This window comes from Labeo rohita, chromosome 25 (genome assembly GCF_022985175.1).
Source record: "Labeo rohita strain BAU-BD-2019 chromosome 25, IGBB_LRoh.1.0, whole genome shotgun sequence".
Taxonomy (NCBI): Eukaryota; Metazoa; Chordata; class Actinopteri; order Cypriniformes; family Cyprinidae; genus Labeo; species Labeo rohita.
The window spans coordinates 23,460,029-23,481,042 of NC_066893.1; the positions used below are offsets into that span (position 1 = coordinate 23,460,029).

Below are 21,014 nucleotides of genomic sequence, written 5' to 3' on the forward strand. Positions count from 1 at the left end.
CACATTTAATTATAGTTTTTTTTACGTATTTAAATATATGTAAATCTCAATAACGACACTCAAGTACTGCACTAAAAAAACGGTGTATCAAAAAAATATTTTGCAATACATAGGCGTGGTCTTGTGTGCGTGACGCAACAGAGCAAACCCCGCCCCTGTTGACCTGCAGGCGTCGCTGTTTCTCTCTCTCTCTTCGGTTCAGTTCAATGTCGCTCTGTCATTTTTCTCTCTCGCGCTCTCCGCTTGTACTAAAGTTTTTCCGTGTGTGTGTGTGGAGCTGAAGATGGCGGCTAGCTCGGAGCGCAGTCCTCCGCCTTTCCCGGACTCAGAGGAGCCCGAGCTGCTGGAGGACAGTGACGAGGGCGCGGATGCGTTCACGGGCACGGTAAGTAACAAAACGAAACGGATTTATAAAGCTAATTAGCTGCATACTTCATACAGAAAGAGAAGAAGACCGATCACTTTCACTTCTCTGACACCCTCAGATCTGGCTGTTCTTCTTCTTCAGCCGTAGATCTTCAGCTCTGCTGGTTTACATCGAATTTTCTGTGGTGTTGTTTACGTAATGATTTAATAAAGAGATCTTTTTCGTCATCACCTCAGATTTGGTCCTTCCGCAGTGTTAAATAGATCTGAGTTTAGGCCTGCATGTGACATAGTGAAGTTCTTGGAGGACTCTTGTAGTTGAGTAAATAATATCACAAGGAATGTGACCCAGTTTTCCAAACTGACTGAAGTCACAGTGTTAGAGAGAGAGTGTGTGTGTGTGTGTGTGTGTGTGTGTGTGTGTGTGTGTGTGTGTGTGTGTGAAATAAACATGTTATGTCTAATAAAGGAAGTGAAGGGCAGTACACGAGCTTGTTTATGCAAAACCACCCAACAGAGTGCAGTTAAGATATTTTTATACATATAAAATATGCATGCATGCATGCATGCATGCTGAGCAAAACTAAAAGCTTAAATATGAAGGCAGGTCTGTCTCTAATGAATTAGATGGTGTCCAGCAGTCAATATTTATTTAGTGCAATAATTCGTCTGTTCAGGTCAAAGTACTGATGGTGTGATCATGTGAGTCTCAGATGTGAGTGAACGTCTAAATGCCCTTTTTTCCTTAGCAAGCTTTTATTTTGGGTAGATTTTGCTGTGTGGGAGGGAATTTACAGTTGCTGTATGTGAGTCATGATAGGGTGGATTGGTGGTTAAAGATCTGGGCTGGTAACTGGAAGGTTGTAGATTTAAACCCACCGTGGGTTGATTCATGAGCTGTAACTGTTGTTCTGTTAAGCAAGGCATTTAACCATGGGTTAATCCTGATGGATTGTCCCTGTAAAGATACTAGAAGACGCGTTGGATGAAAGCAACTGCAAAATTACTTGCTATCTCCTGAGAAATGTGCAGGTCTATAAAACATAGCATGTAATAAATATTTTACCTTAAAATCAAAGATGATTATTCAACATAATAGCCAGTTTTAGAGCCATTTTAAGAGACTGTTTATTTATTTATAATGTAATATTTATTCAGTTACAAAAATTATATTGATTTAATTAAAAAACCACCTATTGTGCAATGCTCAAATACATAAAAATAACACTAACATGAATATTTTACAATTTGAATAATATGTAGTTCTTTTACATTAATGAGATTGGTTAGATTTGGTTGGAAAATATGCTTAACTTTCAGTGCAAAAAAAGTACTAAAATAGTATTATTTATTTATTGATTTTAAATCACTAATTGTACAAAAGCACAAATACATAAAAATAACAAATAGTAATATTAAAAATATTTTAGAATTAAAATTTTATGTAATGTTACAGTAATGGGAATTTGGTTGGAAAATGTGCTTAATTTTCAATGCAAAAAAGTATTAAAATAGGCTTTGTATTTATTTATTTATTTATTTATTTATTTAAAAACGCAAATTGTACAAATGCACAAATACTAACATTATAAATATTTACAATTAAAATATTTTAAACCACTAATTGTACAAATGCACAAAAACATAAAAATAACAAATACTAATATTATAAATATTTTACAGTTTAATAATATGAAATATTGTTATAGTAATGAGAATTTGTTTGGAAAATGTGCTTAATTTTCAGTGCAGAAAAAAAACTAAAATAGGCTTTATTTATAAATTATTTATTTTATATCACCAATTGTACAAATGCAAGCACATAATTTGGTTGGAACTGTGCTTAATTTTCAATGCAAAAAAAGTACGAAAATAGGCCTATTTATTTATTTATTTAAAATCGCCAATTGTAAAATGCACAAATACATAATGATAACAAATACTAACATTATAAATATTTACAATTTAAATACTATGTAATTACTCTTATAGTAATGAGAGTTTGGTTGGAAAAAAATTGCCTAATTTTCAATGCAAAGAAACATGAAATAACAAATATCTGTAATAACATGTGTAATTACTGACACAATAATGAAAGCATTAAATAGCGTTTAAAAAGCATTAAATTGTATATTTATTTATTTTAAATCATCAGTTGTAGAAACACACAAATACATAAAATAATAAATTCTAATTTAAATAAATATACATCATATAAATGTATACATATATAATACATAAGGTAAATATATAATTATTGTTACAATAAGAATTTGGGTGGAATATATGCTTATTTTTTAGTGCAAAATAAAATAAAAACTAAAAATGTATTTATTCCTTATTTATTCATATATTTATTGGTGAGCTTTAACATATTTCAAAAAATGTTTAATGTATTTAATTACATTTCATGCCAGATGGAAAAGTATTGCACAGACTGTTGAACACAATCTAATCTTGTTTCAACTCATAATACATTTATAGTCATTTTACAGCATAAGCTCTATAATCATATCTGTGCTGTTTCTAGTCAATCTCAGAGATGGATTCTCCGTCACCGGACAAAGCCAGACCTCCTAAAGACATCTTTAATGACCCACCAGAAGACATCTTCAGTGATCCTCTTAGCAACATCAACTCTGAACCCCAGAAGAAAGTAGACACCAAAATCCTTTCTCCTAGCAGCGACGAGGCCGTCGACCTGTTCAGTGACACGCTGGACGATGATAGCGAAGTTATTAGTTCACCTGAGGTCCAAAATCCCATGCCGGATCTCTTGAGTGAGCCTGTAGAAGCGCCAAAGTCTGATGTCGTGGGTAAACCAGCCCAACAGCAGGGTATTTTCGAAGACCCTCCGAAGACCAGCAGCAAAAGCTCTTCCGTCAAAAAAGCAGCGAGTGTGGAGCTGTTTGGTGACGATGATGATGAGGAGGATCTGTTTAACGAGCCGCAAAAAGTTGTGACAAAGAAGCCTCAGCCCTCAGGACCACCTGTCGATGTTTTCACAGAGGTGAAATCAGACGTGAAGGTCAAGCCGCAGGTTAAAGACGACCCCACAGATCTGTTCGCAGAGGAAGCCTTGACGACACCTGCCAAACCCTCCGCCGGCAGCAGCTCCAGGACCAATGGGGTTCACTCTGAGGAGCAGGATCTCTTCTCAGGTATGATGCATTTCACCTGTGACACCCGAACATAACTGTGGCACTTCTGAAACCTAATAAACCACAGTTTTTGGGCATCATAACACAAGTTGATTCAAAACCTAGTCCTACCTAGACTGCATTCTTAGGTGTCATATATACTGTACTTAAAGGAGAAGTTTACTTCCAGAACAAAATGTACAGATAATGTACTCACCCCTTTGTCATCCAAGGTGTTCATGTCTGTCTTCCTTCAGTCGATCTCCATATAGTGGACTTCAGTGGTGCCCCCAAGTTTGAACTTCCAAAATGCAGCTTCAAAAGGCTCTAAATGATCTCAGCCGAGGAAGAAGGGTCTTATCTAGCAAAATTGACAATTTATATACTTTTTAACCTCAAATGCTCGTCCTGTCTAGCTCTGTGTGAACTCTGATGCACATGCGAACTCTGTGTAATCCGGGTCAATACAGTTAGGGTGTCTTGACCCGGATTACACAGAGTTCACATGTGCATCGCAGAGACGAGGCAAGATGAGCATTTGAGGTTAAAAAGTATATAAATTGTCAATTTGTTTAGAAAATAACCAATCGTTTCGCTAGATAAGACCCTTATTCCTCGACTGGGGTCGTTTAGAACCATTTGAAGCTGCATTTAAACTACATTTTGGAAGTTCAAACTCGAGGGCACCATTGAAGTCCACTATATGGAGATTCCTGAAATGTTTTCCTCAAGAAACTTAATTTCTTTGCGGCTGATGAAAGAAAGACATGAACATCTTGGATGACAAAGGGGTGAGTAATTTATCTGTAAATTTTCATTCTGGAAGTGAACTACTCCTTTAAAGGGACAGTTTAGCCAAAAATGAAAATGTGGTCATTAGTTACTCACCCTCATGTCGTTCCAAACCCGTAAGTCCTTTGTTCATCTTCAGAAAATAAATTAAGATATTTTTGATGAAATCCGAGAGCTTTCTGAACCTGAATAGTTCAAGGCCCAGAAAGGTAGTGAAGACATTGAAAAGAAATCAAGGTTTTTGAGGAAAACATTCCAGGAGTTTTCCCCATATAGTGGACTATGCGGATCAGTGGGTTGAAGGTCCAAACATGATCCCAGCTGAGGGATAAGGGTCTTAAGCCGGGCTGACACTACAGGATTTTTAAAATCCTAACCGATTATGAAATCTGGTTGCAGCGCACACATAAGGAGAATCTTTGCAGATTATCTTCCCTGAAATTGTAAACATGCACACACTACAAGATTTGAAAATTGTGGCGCATCACACACTACAAGATATTATTAAGATTGTCATGATGGAGGGAGCGCTTCATGTGATCCTACACAACAGATCGTCATTTCAGCAACTAATGTTTACAAATGTTAGTTAGCGTGCTAGCATCTTTTTGCACTCACCTGGTATGTTGAAAACTGAGACGATTTCACTCTAGAGCTTTCCTTGCTCCATGCGGTTGTGGTATGTTTTCAACATATTATACAGACAGTGTTACTATAAAAACATGAGAAGCAGTTTCCTCCATCTCCACTATCCAAAGGACTGTACAGCAGCTGTTTTGTGGTCTTGCATTGGCTGTCGTGAAAGTACTGACGCAATCATAGCTGTGATCATCCCGATTTAAAATCCTGAATATCGAACATGTTTGATATGATCGGGGCGGCCCTGATTTGTGTGAGAGCAGATCGGGAGGTGCAAGATTCGATCTGTGAACATCTCACATTACCAGATAATCCGTGCTGAACATCGGGACCGAACGAGGTGCTCAACAAGATTTTGGCTCCGATTCTCAGGAGGGAAAATCGGGGCAAAATCGGGCTAAAAATCCTGTAGTGTGAGCCCAGATATACCTAGCAAAACAATTGGTCATTTTCTTAAAACTCATTATGTATTCATATTGTAAAGGTCACATGTGACGTAGGCGGAAGTACCGGCCCAGTGAACAAAAAGAAAGTCAAATGCCCTTCACAAAAAAGGTAAATCAACGATGTCAGATGATTTTGAGGTTGAAGGAGACCTTACCCTACTTTTTTAAACTGAAGTACGCAGACGAAGAAATAAGCACGTGTGACTTTTCCAGTGTAATTATGCAAGTGAGTGAGCGAGTGCAAGATGAGCATTTGTGGTTAAAAAGTATATAAATTCAATTTTTTAAGGAAATGACCAATCGTTTTGCTAGATAAGACTCTTATTCCACAGCTGGGATCGCGTAGAGCCCTTTGAAGCTGCATTGAAACTGCAATTTGGACCTTCAACCTGTTGATCCCTTATAGAAGTCCACTATATGGACAAAAATACTGGAATGTTTTTTTCAAAAACCTTAATTTCTTTTCGACTGAAGAAAGAAAGACATGAACATCTTGGATGACATGGGGGTGAGGAAATTCTCAAGAAATTTTCATTCAGGAAGTGAACTTCTCCTTTAATAATTGCTTTCATAGTATGTCACTTATAGTAAACTAACACTGATTTGAAGTGCTGTAGGGTTTTCACAGTGTCAGTGTTTTTTCCACCACAGAAAATTTTCCTGCTGTTGACTCCTTTTACTGGCACATTTATAGTACAAACAGGAATGCATGCACATCACTTTTGAGCAATGGATGATGAAATCGCTTTCTCAGCGTTGACTCAGGAAGGGGAAAAAGGAATTCCTCAGTGACCCTTGCCCTTTCACCTTGTGTTATGTTGCTGATGGAATGTGTGTGTGTGTGTGGGTTTAGTTTATATTTACTGGTGGGGACTTAAACCTGAATACACACACTCATGGGGACTCGTGAGGACTGAGATCCCCATAGTTACAAAAGCTTATAAATCATGCAGAATGAGTTTTTTTGAGAAAGTAAAAATGCAGACAGTTTCCTGTGACGGGTAGGTTTAGGTGTAGGGTTTGTGTAGGGCAATAGAAAATATTGTTTGTTCAATATTAAAACCATTACGCCTATGGAGATTCCCTACAAGGATAGCAGACCAGACATGTTGCACCTAGGGCTGGGTGATATGGCTAAGAAAATTATCACGATCAAATTGTTCATATCAGTCGATACTAGGGATGCCACAATACTTACAATTCGCTACAATACAATACGCTTGTGAATTGTGGTTTTTCGGTTTTGCATTTAAATAATTCCCTTGTTTTATCGAAATTTGCTGTGTGTGCCCGTGATTTCACGTGCTGAGATGAGGAAACGCTTCCCCCGCTTGTATTTGAAAAAGCAACACACTCAGAGCATCTTCCATTCTAATGAAATGCAATGATAAGCCTTTCTAAACCAGTCGTCCAACAAAAGAGAACACTATAACTTATTTTTACTTCACAGCATCAGTCGAGTGTTTCAAATAACTTCCTTTTGTGATCTGATGTGGCTTCTTATCATAGAATGAGGCAGACCATATATTCTACACTGTATGTCGATTATGGCTTACAAATATCATTATGAAAATCATTATGAAAATACCCGAGATGGCTTGAAGAACACAAATAAACCATATATTATTGCAGACGAGTGTTTATTGTCCTTACATTTCATCATTCAAAACATTTAACGTTATGCCTTTATCCATATTAGACAAACTGGAACGGAACGTAATCAGTGCTATTTCTTTGAAGCATATGTGAATTTTCTGCTCAAGGGCGTCCAGTATGAATGAAACCCATTCTATTTTGCGTGAAAATCAGAAAAAAAAATACCTCTCTCAAAAGAATATTAAGCAGACATTTAATAATCCACGCTTTTTCCAGTGTACAGAGGTTTACAGTATTTTGTTGTTAATTAGATGCAAAAAAAACACTCTGATGTGGCAAGCTATCAAAACCGAACCGAACCGAAAACCGTGGTTAAAAACCGAGGTACGTATTGAACCGTGGACTAACTGTATTGTTGCATCCCTAGTCGATACTGATAATTATTACAACAACCAGAGTTTGTACAAGGTGCTTAAAGTACTTGAATTTGACTTTTTGAAATGTAAGGTCTGGAAAACCCTTGAAAATAGCAATGTTCCTGAAGTTCAGTGTTCAATGAAAGACAATGTATCTAAATAAATGTTTAATTTTGTCAATAAGTACATATCTTTTCACGTAAATTTCACGCTTTTTAAAAAACATCATACCTTTCTCGCTTAATTACGTCCTTGAAAATCAAAAAAGTAGTGCTTGAAAAGTCCTGGAATTTTATTTTACAATATCTGTACGAACCCTGGATAATTTTCAAATCTTAATTTCTTTCAAGTCTAAAGGCAGATTTCTTTTCTCCAAAGCGAAAGTTGTAAAAACCAGACCATTAATTGTTGTTTTAAACTACTCTTTATGGTCAGAACATGACAAACACTTCACGCTTTTGAATTCTTTACACTTTTCCAGTCATTTTTCTTACAAATCTATATATACAAATACATGTGTATATCTATAAATTTGTGCATTTGTAAATATTTTAAAAATATATATTGTATGTGCGTTAGGGTTGGGCGATGTCTACCAAATTGGCATTGGATAATATCTACTGTGAAACATACTGCTGCTCTAGTATAAACAGAACACGTGCGATCACAAATCTCGAAAGTGAAAGTAAAAAGCGATTGTGCATTCAAAATCAGTTTCAATGTCACGTATTATACGTATCACGTATCATATTAATAGCGGCTCCCTGATGCCCACAATTTATATACAGTATTTAATTACCCAACAATATAACTATGAGAGAAAGTATTGAAATATGTATTTTCCTCCCATTTATATATTTATATAATTATTCCCTTTAGGGGTTCCGTACACGCCATAACACACGTCATTTTCTTTCCAAACACCGTATTGGGATGTGGCGGTGGATTGGGGGGGTTGGATCGTCTGTCGGCCCAACCCTAATGTGTGTGTGCCTTCATATATACATAATAAATATACACAGCACACACACACACATTATGTACACAAAAACTTATTTTGGGTGTGATTAATCATGATTAATCATTGTCCAGCACTACTAAATATAATTTGTATAAATGCATAAACACTATAGCTTAATCACAAAATATGGTAATTCTATTCCATTATCCCTTTAATACATTTAATACAGGTCTATATTAATAATATAATCAAATTTCATATTAATATCCCACATTTCTACCTCAATACCATGGTACAGTTAGTGTTGCTACAGTAAATCAATAGTAAATTATGGTGATTAGTAGATTTAAAAACCTTCTGACTATATTGTTGCACACGGTGTTTCTTCTGTTTGTCAGCGCTGCTTTAAACTAGTTTAAATCACCGTTATTTGTGTTCTTCTCTGAATTTAAGCACTTCACACTGGATCTCACAGGACTATTTAGTGTCTGTTTAGCAAGTAAAAGCATCTGTTCGAGTAAACTCATGCTGCGCTGCAGTTTTAACTTTGATCTGAGCGTATAAATAGTCTGTGTGTCTCAAATAATCTTTGTTTCGCTTTTGCCACATAAATATTATATTTATCGAACTTGTTTTATCGAGGAAAATTATATCAATTATTGTTATCGTTTGATCACCCAGTCCTACTTCCACCAAATTTTTAGTTTCATTGAACACATGAAATACACTTTCTCTCACTGTTTTTGTCAGAAGCTACAGTGGAGTTGTCTCTGGACAGTCCTCGTAATGACCGCAAGAAGAAAGACGCTGTGAAACCATCAGTATCGGCTCCTGCCGCCCCTGTAGCCAGCAGCTCCAGCAAAGCTCCATCCAAAACCCCGGAGGAGGTAAAACACTATTTTATAAAAAAAGAAAAAGATGTTTGATTTCCTTTAATGCTCCACTTCACATGCAAATGACTCTTACCAGCTGATTCTTTTTAATGAATCAGTCCAAAAGACTTATGAATCAGTTTTAAACTCATGCGTTATTTATTTTTGTTGATTTAAATTTTAATCACACACCAAACGTATTGAAATATACTAAAAGAATCATTCAGTGGAATCAAAATCAAAACCAGATTTGTTAAATTTATTGCAATTCCCAACTCTAGAGATCAGATCAAACCTTCATAAACCTTCTCACTCAGTTTCCCTCTTCTTTTCTCTGTCTTCTGTTTCCTTTTTTCACATAAAGCTGGAGGAAGAGGAAAGCGAGGACAAGTTTGATCTGAACATTTCCGTCACGAATCCAGAGAAAGTTGGTAAGCTGGGTTTTTACTTTCTAAAGTGTCTTTTTTTAACTGTGTATTTATCAGAGTGTTTGTTTAAAATAGTATTTGAAAACAGTAGTGGGCTGAGTTTGCAGAAAACCAGAAATCGTGATTATCTTTTGAGGTGAAATTGTTCTAATTAAGGATCAGAGTCACTGATACGGTTGTCTTGAGCTTCCTCTGTTTGTCCTGTGCCAGCTATTTTTCGTTTCCTGTCCTTCTTCTTTTTTAAAGGTGTGGTGTAACTGTAATGTCTAAAATCAGCACTAAATGTTCTAGGGAAGATGTGTAGTATTTCTGTTTGGCTATATATGGCATTATGATTTTATAGACAGTTGTAGAGAAGATGTAATGAGTTTTAGCTGTTTGTGACTCAGCAGATACTGATTATTATCTAGTTACAATTGCAGAAATACATTTGGTTTGGAGGATCGTAGAGAATAATTTATAAACAGCATAAACAGATCCTATAATAAAAGCAAGATTTTTTTGTTCTTTTGAAATAAAAGATGTATTTAAAGCAAAACTCCCTCCCTAATCCAATTAATATGCATTGAGATTAGCTAATCATAACAGAGTTCATTTAAATATGTAAATCTTGAGGGTTCGATAATAAAATCATTTTTTCATTTTGTTGGTTTATGTAGGGCCTATAAAAGATATTTTATTATTTATTTTTATTTTTATATATATACACTACCAGTCAAAAGTTTTTGAACAGTAAGAGTTTTAATGCTTTTTTTAAAGAAGTCTCTTCTGCTCACCAAGCCTGCATTTATGTGATCCAAAGTACAGCAAAAGCAGTAATATTGTGAAATACTTTTACTTTTTAAAATAATTGCTTTCTGTTTGAATATATTTTAATATGTAATTTATTCCTGTGATCAAAGCTACATTTTCAACATTACTCCAGTCTTCCCCACTGTTTTCAACATCATAATAATAAATGTTTTTGAGCAGCAAATCAGAATATTAAAATGAATTCCTAAGGATCATGTGACTGGAGTAACAAAGCTAAAAATTCAGAATTTTACTGTTTTTGCTGTACTTTGGATCAAATAAATGCAGGCTTGGTGAGCGGAAGACACTTCTTTTAAAAACGTTAAAAATCTTACTGTTCAAAAACTTTTGACTGGCAGTGTTTTTATTTTTATTTCATTTTATTTTTTTCCACACTTTTTCTGGATTCAGGTTTATTCAGTTTAAATTGTTGTGGATTCCATTTTAATGGTTAAATTTAATTTTTGTAATCAAAAAGATTGTCTGATTAATTGGAATCATGCAACTTTTGACAACAGTTTATTGACAGTTTAACAGAAATTAGGGCTCTTTCGAAATCTACTTTACTTTTTTCCTAAATTCTGTGTTTTTTGTTTTGTTTTGTTTTTTCTTGAAATTTGCATCTTAATCATATAATTAAATATTAATGATCAAAATCATGTTTAATCAATCATGTTTTACAATAATAGGGCCCTATGAAATGTTGTTCATTATTTTAAATATTTGTGTGTTATTTAAATTTTTCTCGATTCCAGCTGCATTTTCTGTCTTTCTGAAATCATAGGGTCTTATTTACACTAGTTTGCTGGTTTGAGCTGGTCTTTTGGCCTGGACAAACTGGTGATTTGCTGATTTAGTCTGAAAAGCTGACAACTCTTTTAAAACCAGTGAACCAGATCAGACCAGCTTCGGCCAGTTAAGACACTTTTTTCCACCCTGGAAAGCAGGATAATAAAGCATCTCGTCTACTTGAGACTAAACCTGTTTGTTATATGTGCTATAGCATATGGTTTTATTTTGATCTGTTGGATTTATTTTGTTCATGTGTGGTGATTCTCTCTTCTCCTCGCAGGTGATGGTATGAACGCTTATATGGCCTACAAAGTTTCAACACAGGTAACTTTTCAGTCTGTTTACTCCTTGTTCACACCATATTGCACACAGTTTAAACCGATCATTTTCTCATCATTTCCCAGACGTCGTTAACCATGTTCCGTAGCAAGACGTTTACCGTCCGCAGACGTTTCAGTGATTTCCTTGGATTGTACGAAAAGCTCTCAGAGAAACACTCACAGAACGGATACATCATACCTCCACCACCAGAGAAGAGCATTCTGGGTAAGAACTTGTTTCTGCTAATGCATCACTTCTGATCTGATTGTGAATACATGACTGATTATGGATAAATGTGTGTGGATTTGCCAGGTATGACAAAAGTCAAAGTCGGGAAGGACGACCCATCGTCAGCAGAGTTTGTGGAGCGGAGGAGAGCTGCTCTAGAGAGGTTTGTCACTCATGACATTGTTTCTTATCTAGGTGCACTAAACTAAAGTCATGAATCACAGTTCTTATCAATGTTTTTGTCTTGACAAGCCATAGTTGTCAACAGGATGGCATTATTTCATTACGTCACACTAAGTTGCCCTGCCTCCAATTAAATCTCATTGGTCGAAAATCCCAAATTGCTGCTATACAGTATTTTAATTATAATAGAATTGTATCTATTGTAAAAGTTATTAATATTAATGTGTATTTTTCAGTTAATGAGGACAGAAAAAATACCTAGATTGGATAATACAATATTAACATTAATTACTAACTACTGACTAGTATATATTTTTTCAAATTAATGAGGATGAAAAAAATACTTGGATTGAATAATATATTGTCATATAATATTTAATATTAATAAATAAGTACTTAAATTAAATGTAAATTGCTTACAAAATAGTTAAATTAAATAATGATATATAGTGATCATAATAAATAATATTCTATGTGTTTTAATGAGGATAAATACCAATATACATTTTAATTTTATTATGGACATATTGTTATTATTATCATAATAAATGTTTTAATTTATTGTTGACAAATTATTTAGATCAAATACTAAAATATTTACAGTAACTACAAATAATGACTTTAATGAGGACAGGAGAAATGCGTAGATTAAATGTCATATAAATCATATATGATTGACAATATATGATATGACATCATAGTAATACATATATATCAGTCATATGTTAATTTTAATTTATATTAATAATTACTTAAATTACTTAAAAAGTTATTTAAATAAAATAATATAATGTTATATAGTGATTATAGTAAATAATAGTGTATGTATTTTAATGAGGACAGAAAATAACTTGGATATAATATATATAATATAATATATGTTATAATTAATGAATGTGTGTGTGTGTCTGTGTGTGTATATATATATATATATATATATATATATATATATATATATATATATATATATATATATATATATATATATATATGCTTTGCATCACAGAAATAAATTTAAATATGTAATGTTATTTTACATTGAAATAATATTTCACAGTATAACTGTTTTTGCTGGATTTTAGACCAAGTAAACCCAGCCTTGATGAGCATAAGAAACTTCTTTAAAAAATCGGCAGTGTATATTTTAATTTTAAACAGAAAAAGAACATTTTCTACTGTAATGTAAATGTTATTATTAGTAATTATTATTGTACTTGCGTAAAATGTAAATGTGAGGCTTGTTTGTGTTGTTGCAGGTATCTTCAGCGGGTTGTGACTCATCCGTCTCTACTGCAGGACCCTGATGTGAGAGAGTTTTTGGAGAAAGAGGAGGTGAGACAGCTTCTGTTTAGTGACATAGAAATAAACATTTTGAATTATTCAGCACATGCAACTGCAAAATTCAGCATTAGCATAAACCTTTTCTAAGAGAAGTGACTTGAAGATGTTTATCTGTCTATTTAACACGTAGAAATATCAGCTTTGCTGTTTGTGATGATAATTCAATCTGTTTTCTCTGTGTGTGTATGTGTTTTAGTTACCCAGAGCAGTCAGCACACAGGCTCTGAGTGGAGCCGGCTTCCTTAAAATGCTCAACAAAGCCACGGATGCTGTGAGTAAGATGACCATCAAGATGAACGAACAGGACGTGGTGAGTAGAAGAACATGCAGGTCTAACCCACACTGAATTCCTCTTTACAGAGACTGAGGCTTAAAACAAACCTAGAAAGGATACTAAATATAAAACGGTGTGTTGATTTCAGTGGTTTGACGAGAAGATCCAGGATGTTGAAAATGAAGAACAGCATTTGCGGAAACTTCACGTCATGGTGGAATCCCTTGTCACTCACAGGAAAGGTCAGAAGTACAAACAATCAGTCTCATATTTTAAAATTAGCTTGTTTGCATCTAAATGTGAATATTTATTCTTTAAAAATGTATTGGAACCAATTTATTTCTGTAATGTGACCTCTATTGAGTGAAACACAATTCATTGATAAAAAGTAGGATGAGGTTTTATTTTATCCATCATAAATTGATTGGATGAGAGAAAAACTATGTAATATTGTCAATCACCTACTTGTCTGATGGTGTAATGTGCATTTCAGAGTTGTCTGGGAACACGGCTGTGTTTGCGAAGAGTGTGGCGATGTTGGGCAGCTCGGAGGACAACACGGCTCTGTCGCGAGCTCTGTCTCAGCTGGCCGAGGTGGAGGATCGAATCGAGCAGCTCCATCAGGAACAGGCCGCCAATGACTTTTTCACCTTCTCTGAGCTGCTGGCGGATTATATACGGCTGTTGGGAGCCATCAGGGTACAGACAAACACACACAAAAAGCTTTGTGTGACGCTCATCTAGTTATAGTTATTGTGTATCACTGTTCAACTGTTTTAAAGAGCAGGACATATGGGTTTTCGAAAAATATATTTTTTACATTTTTAAACGTAGCTATCCCTTAATTTAAAAAGTCTCCAAAGTTGTTAAGCAAAAAAGTATATGATAAAGATATTGTCTCTCAAAAGAAAGAGTCGACTCTGAGCCGCCTTAACGAGTCGTCATATTTGGTAACACATTAGCATAATCCCCGCATAGCCGCAAAATATCTTTAACTTGCTTTAACAGACATCTTGCAGACGAAGTCATAAAGTAGACAAAAATTTGTCATGAAAAAAAAACGTACGTGTGCTATTTGCGTTTGATTACAACCCTGATAGCACAGGTACATCTCAGAGACGTCTATTTGACGTCTGCATTTACATCTGCAAGACGTATTTGCTCATCTGCAATACGTTTATAGGACGTTTCCTATCAGATGTCAAATAGACATCTATTAGATGTCTTTAAGATGTTTATGATTTCGAATGTATGTAAAACTGACATCTTACAGACATCTGTCAGATGTTTGTACACAGCAGATGCTTTCCAGATCTACTGATCTTTAACATACATCTTGCAGACGTACGTGTGCTATCTGGGTTTGTTTACAAGTAACCCTCTGGAGCAAAACATTAATTATGGTAATGGGCGTTTTGTTTCTAACACGCATTGTATACGGAAAGAGCAATCACAACAGACTTGGCCAGCTGCACAATCAGAGCAGAGTAGGCTTATGGAAGGGAGGGGTTTACAGATATTCAAATCGAATCAAAACGGATTCAAATGAACCATTTCGAAACATTAACAAATGACTCTGTATAAATGTATATTCTGAGAAAATTATGTTTTCTGACCTTAAATGCATTTAAACCTGTTGTAGGGCACTCTAACATAATATTAGGACCATAAGACCTGCTCTTTAACGTTTTATGCAGTATGAAATATAAATTGTTATTATTGTATTTTATTTTAATAATAATAATAATAATAATAATATAAACAATGTAGATGTATCATGATCCTAAAATCCCAAGTCTTGCAGTAATATGTCTAAAATAATAATAAAATAAATTATTTAAAATAATAATTATTATTATTATTATTATTATTATTATTGATTTGTTTCCAAAAGATGTTAAGCATTTTTAGCATATAAATCTGTATATATTAGGGCTGCCCCTAATAGTCGACTAACCGTTAGTGGATGAAAAATGGCTTGGTCGACCAAAATTTTATTAGTCGCTTAGTCGTAGAAAAAAAGTTACATTATGCAGGCCGTGATGGACAGATCGTTAATGGCTGGTCTATGTGGTAATACATCTGACAGGACATCCAAATGCTCGGCTATCATTCATCAGCCTCAAATATGACTTATAATCTGAAATATGTAAATAGTAGCAACTTTACGTGGCCACTCATCCTAATACTTACTTAACTTAGAAAAATGTGCGCTATTAAAGTGTGTGCGTAGTGTGGAACCGAAACTCCATGTATGCTTGCCTTACAGACATGAAAAAAATTTGTCTACTTTTAAACTAAGAAGTTCAAATATTCTCAGATTATGTAATCCGTATGAAACATGCATACAGGTGCATCACTACTGCGGCGATGATGAGTCAGTGTCGCCGACTTCATCTCTTAAGCCCAAAACAAAGAAAGCACTAGTTTATCAGTAAATTATTATAATGTTAATGCAGTCTCCTTGCTGTTTTTCCCTGACACATTCATAATCATTGCTTCTGCCAGTGTCCTGTGGCAAGCTTTATGCGTGTGGCTGAGCGCTTATTAGGCTACGTAGGCAATTAAAGTCTCATTATGGTGATTTAAATGGTTTATTAATAAACATGATTAGTCAAGTAATCACTTAAAATGAATGACTACTAGTCAACCAGAAAAATCTTTAGTCGACGGCAGCCCTAGTATATATCTGATTAATCTTGTTCCTATTGTAGCACCATCAGATTTCAGTCATACCATCCAACCCATAATATATTCTATTAATAATAATAATATTGTGTTTGTCAGGGGTGTTTTGATCAGAGAATGAAAGCATGGCAGCGCTGGCAGGATGCTGAGAACATGCTGCAGAAGAAGAGAGAGGCTGAGGCCAAACTCCTGTGGGCCAACAAACCCGACAAACTCCAGCAGGCCAAGGATGAGATCGCAGAGGTAACTACGCAAACACACTACTGTTTGTTTGGTGGATGTTTTATAGACTCACAGATAAACAATAACATCTGTAACTTTTACAACTCAGCTTTATTATGAGCCATCACTAAAGCTACGTTCTTGTCCTCCAGTGGGAAGCAAAAGTCACGCAGTACGAGAGAGAGTTTGAGAGAATCTCAGCAACCGTACGGAAAGAAGTCATCCGATTTGATGTAAGACCAGATTTCTGCATTGATTTAAATATCAGAATTAAAGGAACAGTTCACCCAAAAAATCTAAATTGCTCAAAATATACTCACCCTCAGGTCATCCCAAGATGTAGATGAGTTTGTTTCTTCACGAGATTTGTCAAAATGTAGCATTGCATCACTTGCTCAATATTGGATCCTCTGCAGTGAATGGGTGCCGTCAGCATGAGAGTCCAAACAGTTGATTAAAAACATCACAGTAATCCACAAATAATCCACACCACTCCAGTCCATCAATTAACGTCTTGTGAAGTGAAAAGATGTGTGTTTGAAAGAAACAAATCCATCATTAAGATGTTTTTAACTTTTTAAAATACAAGTCTTCTATCCATAATATTGGTTCTCCAGTGAAAAAGTCGCCCTATATGAATCAGGAAGGAAATATGCACAGATCAAGCACTGTTTACAAGTGAAAACAGTTCTAAACAAATATTTGGGTGGATTTTGATATGAGAGAACAGAAGATGGACTTTTTCACTAGAGGAAGTGTTAAAATTAATTATGGACTCTATTTTAGCCAGAAGCAAAATTTTGAAGTTGAAAACGTCTTAAAGATGGATTTGTTTCTTACAAACATGCAGTTTTTCGCTTCACAAGATGTTAGTTGATGGATTATTGTGACGTTTTAATCAGCTGTTTGAACTCTTATTCTGACAGCACCCATTCACTGCAAAGGATCCATTGGTGAATGATTTAATGCTACATTTCTTCAAAACGAGTGAAGAAACAAACTCATCTACATCTTCGATTGCCTGAGGATGAGTATATCTTCAGCAAATTTTTTTTTTTAGGTGAATTTTAGAATTTATAAATACATTTTAGGTCAATTTAAAATTGTTATATTTTAGGTGAATTTTAGGTACATTTAAAAAAATAATTTTTGAATTCTTCAAACATTTTTCTCTACAAAAAGACTATTCATTTTAACTTCTTTGCTAACAGAAAGAGAAAGCTCGAGATTTTAAGAAACAAATCATCAAATATCTGGAGTCACTGCTCAACTCGCAACAACAGGTACAGAAACGGGCACATTTTATCTGACTGAATTCATTCATTCATTCATTCGTAATTCATATTTCCTTCTCTCTCTCTCTCCTCTAGCTGATAAAATACTGGGAGGCGTTTTTGCCGGAGGCGAAAGCGATCGCGTGAGGCACCATCCGCGCACAAATACACACTCACGATAACCGAGGCCTTTCTACACTCTTTACCTCTCGCCTATAAACCAAGAGAAATTGTGCTGCAAAGGGAAAAATCATCTATCCGGCCGCTCGTTACTCTGATTGATTTAGAAACTTGTATATTTTTCATGTAATCTTCACCTTTTATTTTCTTATATTGCATCTTTATTGTTTGGGGGATGTGAATGCATGTGGTGGCTGGGTGTCTTCCTCGTCTGTATGCAACCAAGCCTCTTTCACTTGATTTGTTACTGGTCAGCAGTGATATCAGTGGTTTACACTAGAGGGCGCCTGTCGCTCATTCATAGCGGTAAGAAACTTCCTGTCAAGAAGTCTGTACAAATTAAGAAGGGTTTTCAGAGACAAATAGTGACCTAGTTTGTTTTAGAAGTCCAGAGTATTGATATATACACTTTTAAACAAGTAAAAGAGGTTTAAATACAGTTATTAGGAACTGTTGAAATGACTGAAACTGGCTGGATTTGGTAAACTGGCCAGTGGAAATAACAGGACCTGTATATGTCAACACTTGTACTCATTGATCAAACTGTTAGAAATGATCTTTTTTTCTTTTGCTGGCTTATTGTTTTTATTCAAAGGATCGTTTTAAATCTTCCATGGATTTATGATCACGCTCAGCATTTGAGAACGCACTCCTAATGCGTTTGATATCAATATCAAAGCTCTTTCACCTGGTCCAACAGGAGGCCCAAAGCACTTCAGTCTTAAAAGTTGGTTTCTTTGTTTATTATTTCATTCCTTTTCATTTTACATTTTCATTTGTAGACTTTTATGCCAACATGTTATTTTGTGTCAAACCATATTTGTGTTATCCAGTCGATTATGGCATGTTATAATAATTAATACACTTTTGCTACGTTACTAATAATGATTAAATTGTTTCTACATCAAATTTTGTTTTTTCCGTTTTTTTATATTTACAGATTTTGCTGCTGTCAGAGTTTGTAAGGCTGTTAGATTCATTGTCATTTATAATGTTTTGTTTATTGTTTATTAGTTTGCTTCATAAATGATATTTTGGGCCCTGCTGTAATGACACTTTGAACAGACGTTAACAGGTTTGACTTCACCATTAGGTGCCATAATAATCAAAAGGTTGTTTATTAGAAAAATGGGGGCAGATATTTTTTTCACTATGGACACTTCTTTTGAGAAAAACAATAAAGATTTAATTACAAATATCAAGCTTTGGATTTAATAGTCATTTGTTCTGTGTGTGTACCTGGTATTTATCAAGTTATGGGGACCAAATGTCCCCACAAGGATAGTAATACCGGTTCCCCATGAGGAAATGGGCTTATAAATCATGCAGAATACGTTTTTTGTTGTTGTTGTTGTTGTTTTTTTCCTTTCCAGAAAGTAAAAGTGTGCACAGTCTACTGTGAGGGCTAGGTTTAGGTGTAGGGCAATAGAAAATACGGTTTGTACAGTATAAAAACCATTTTGTCCCTATAAAACATGGAAACAACATGTGTGTGTGTGTGTGATAGTTAGATATTAATTATAGATAGATCTATTATTTATATTCTTTCATTTAAATGTTTTAATTAGATTTATTTTGTATTTTCAGTTTCTATTTTAATTTTTAACTAAGTAATTTTTATGAGCATTTTTCATGGCTATTTTTAGTGTTAATTTTATCTTTTAGTGTTTTTAGTATTTTAAACATTTGATTTAATTTTCGTTTTAGTCTTATCATTTTTGTTTTCATCTAAAATGTATATATTTCAGCTTTATTTAAGTTACATTTTAATTAAACAATAGTTTTAGTTAAAGCCGTGTAAAGGCAATTCAGAGAATTGTTTCTAACACATGATAAATATATTGCTAATAAACACATTACAAAAGCTATGAACTAGATACACGCCCCCAGCGTTTGAGAGCACAGTTTTAAAAGCTTACGTCGCGGTTTGTTCAGTTAACCGGATGCGCGGCCATATTGGAGATACTCGGAGGTAAACAACAGCACTGATTGCATGGTTAATGTACTACTGAATAGGTTGTTCTGCTAATTTATGCAGTCTAACCATGGAAAAAACGTGTGGAAGCTGCTAAATCAGATAGAGAAGGACTTATTAAGCAGAAAAGGGCGCAATAGTTTGACAAACTAAAGCTAACAGGTGGTAAAGATATATACGAGCAGTGTAATCAAGATATTAGCCTAAATATTTCACCTACCTGACTGGAAATGATAAGAACAAACATAAATGTTTTTAAGTTCCTTGCCCTGGAAGTCCTGCTTCAATTTGGTCAGCAATAATCAGCAACATTTTTTTTGTTCAGTTCAGTGGCATTGTTTACGTTCAGTGCCGCTAATATGGTCGATTATTGACGCGTCGTGAAAACGCTTTATTAGCATCAGTTGTTCGCCCGCTCTATAACGAGTTATTGTCATTACTGTTAGTTACTAAAGCCTACAACTTGCTAGCTAGATATGCCTTCGTCGTGTAAATGCATATTACCTGGTTGCAATAATTTACAAAACAGCATGGTCATTCATTCAGGTTGTAGCGTATTTGACGGTTGAGAGAGGCGCAGCTTTCCCGCGAGTGGGCGTGGTTTCAGCGCGGATGGTGGACACGCCCCCAGCGTTTGAGAGCACAGTTTTAAAAGCTTAGGTCGCGGTTTGTTCAGTTAACCGGATGCGCGGCCATATTGGAGATACTCGGAGGTAAACAACAGCAGGGATTGCATGGTTAATGTTCTACTGAATAAGTTGTTCTGCTAATTTATGCGGTCTAAGCATGGAAAAGACGTGTGGAAGCTGCTAAATCATATAGAGAAGGACTTATTAAGCAGAAAAGGGCGCAATAGTTTGACAAACTAAAGCTAATAGGTGGTAAAGATGTGTAGGAGCAGTGTAATCAAGATATTAGCCTAAATATTTCACCTACCTGACTGGAAATTATAAGAACAAACATAAATGTTTTTAAGTCCCTTGCCCTGGAAGTCCTGGTTCGATTTGGCCAGCAATAATCAGCAACATTTTTTTTGTTCAGTTCAGTGGCATTGTTTACGTTCAGTGCCGCTAATATGGTCGCTTATT

The 21,014-nt window shown here is 35.0% G+C and overlaps 1 protein-coding gene across 1 annotated transcript; it reads left to right on the plus strand.

Moving 5' to 3' along the window:
• The first annotated feature begins 218 nt into the window (after positions 1 to 218).
• snx1a (sorting nexin 1a) lies at positions 219 to 19,153 on the plus strand. Its single transcript, XM_051099329.1, has 15 exons — positions 219 to 385; positions 2,897 to 3,527; positions 9,107 to 9,243; positions 9,593 to 9,659; positions 11,521 to 11,564; positions 11,645 to 11,786; positions 11,874 to 11,952; positions 13,229 to 13,304; positions 13,510 to 13,623; positions 13,736 to 13,829; positions 14,081 to 14,286; positions 16,375 to 16,518; positions 16,650 to 16,730; positions 17,709 to 17,780; positions 17,868 to 19,153. The coding sequence occupies exons 1-15, from the start codon at positions 284 to 286 to the stop codon at positions 17,916 to 17,918; spliced, it is 2,040 nt and encodes a 679-aa protein (XP_050955286.1). The 5' UTR covers positions 219 to 283; the 3' UTR covers positions 17,919 to 19,153.
• The last annotated feature ends 1,861 nt before the right edge of the window (positions 19,154 to 21,014 follow it).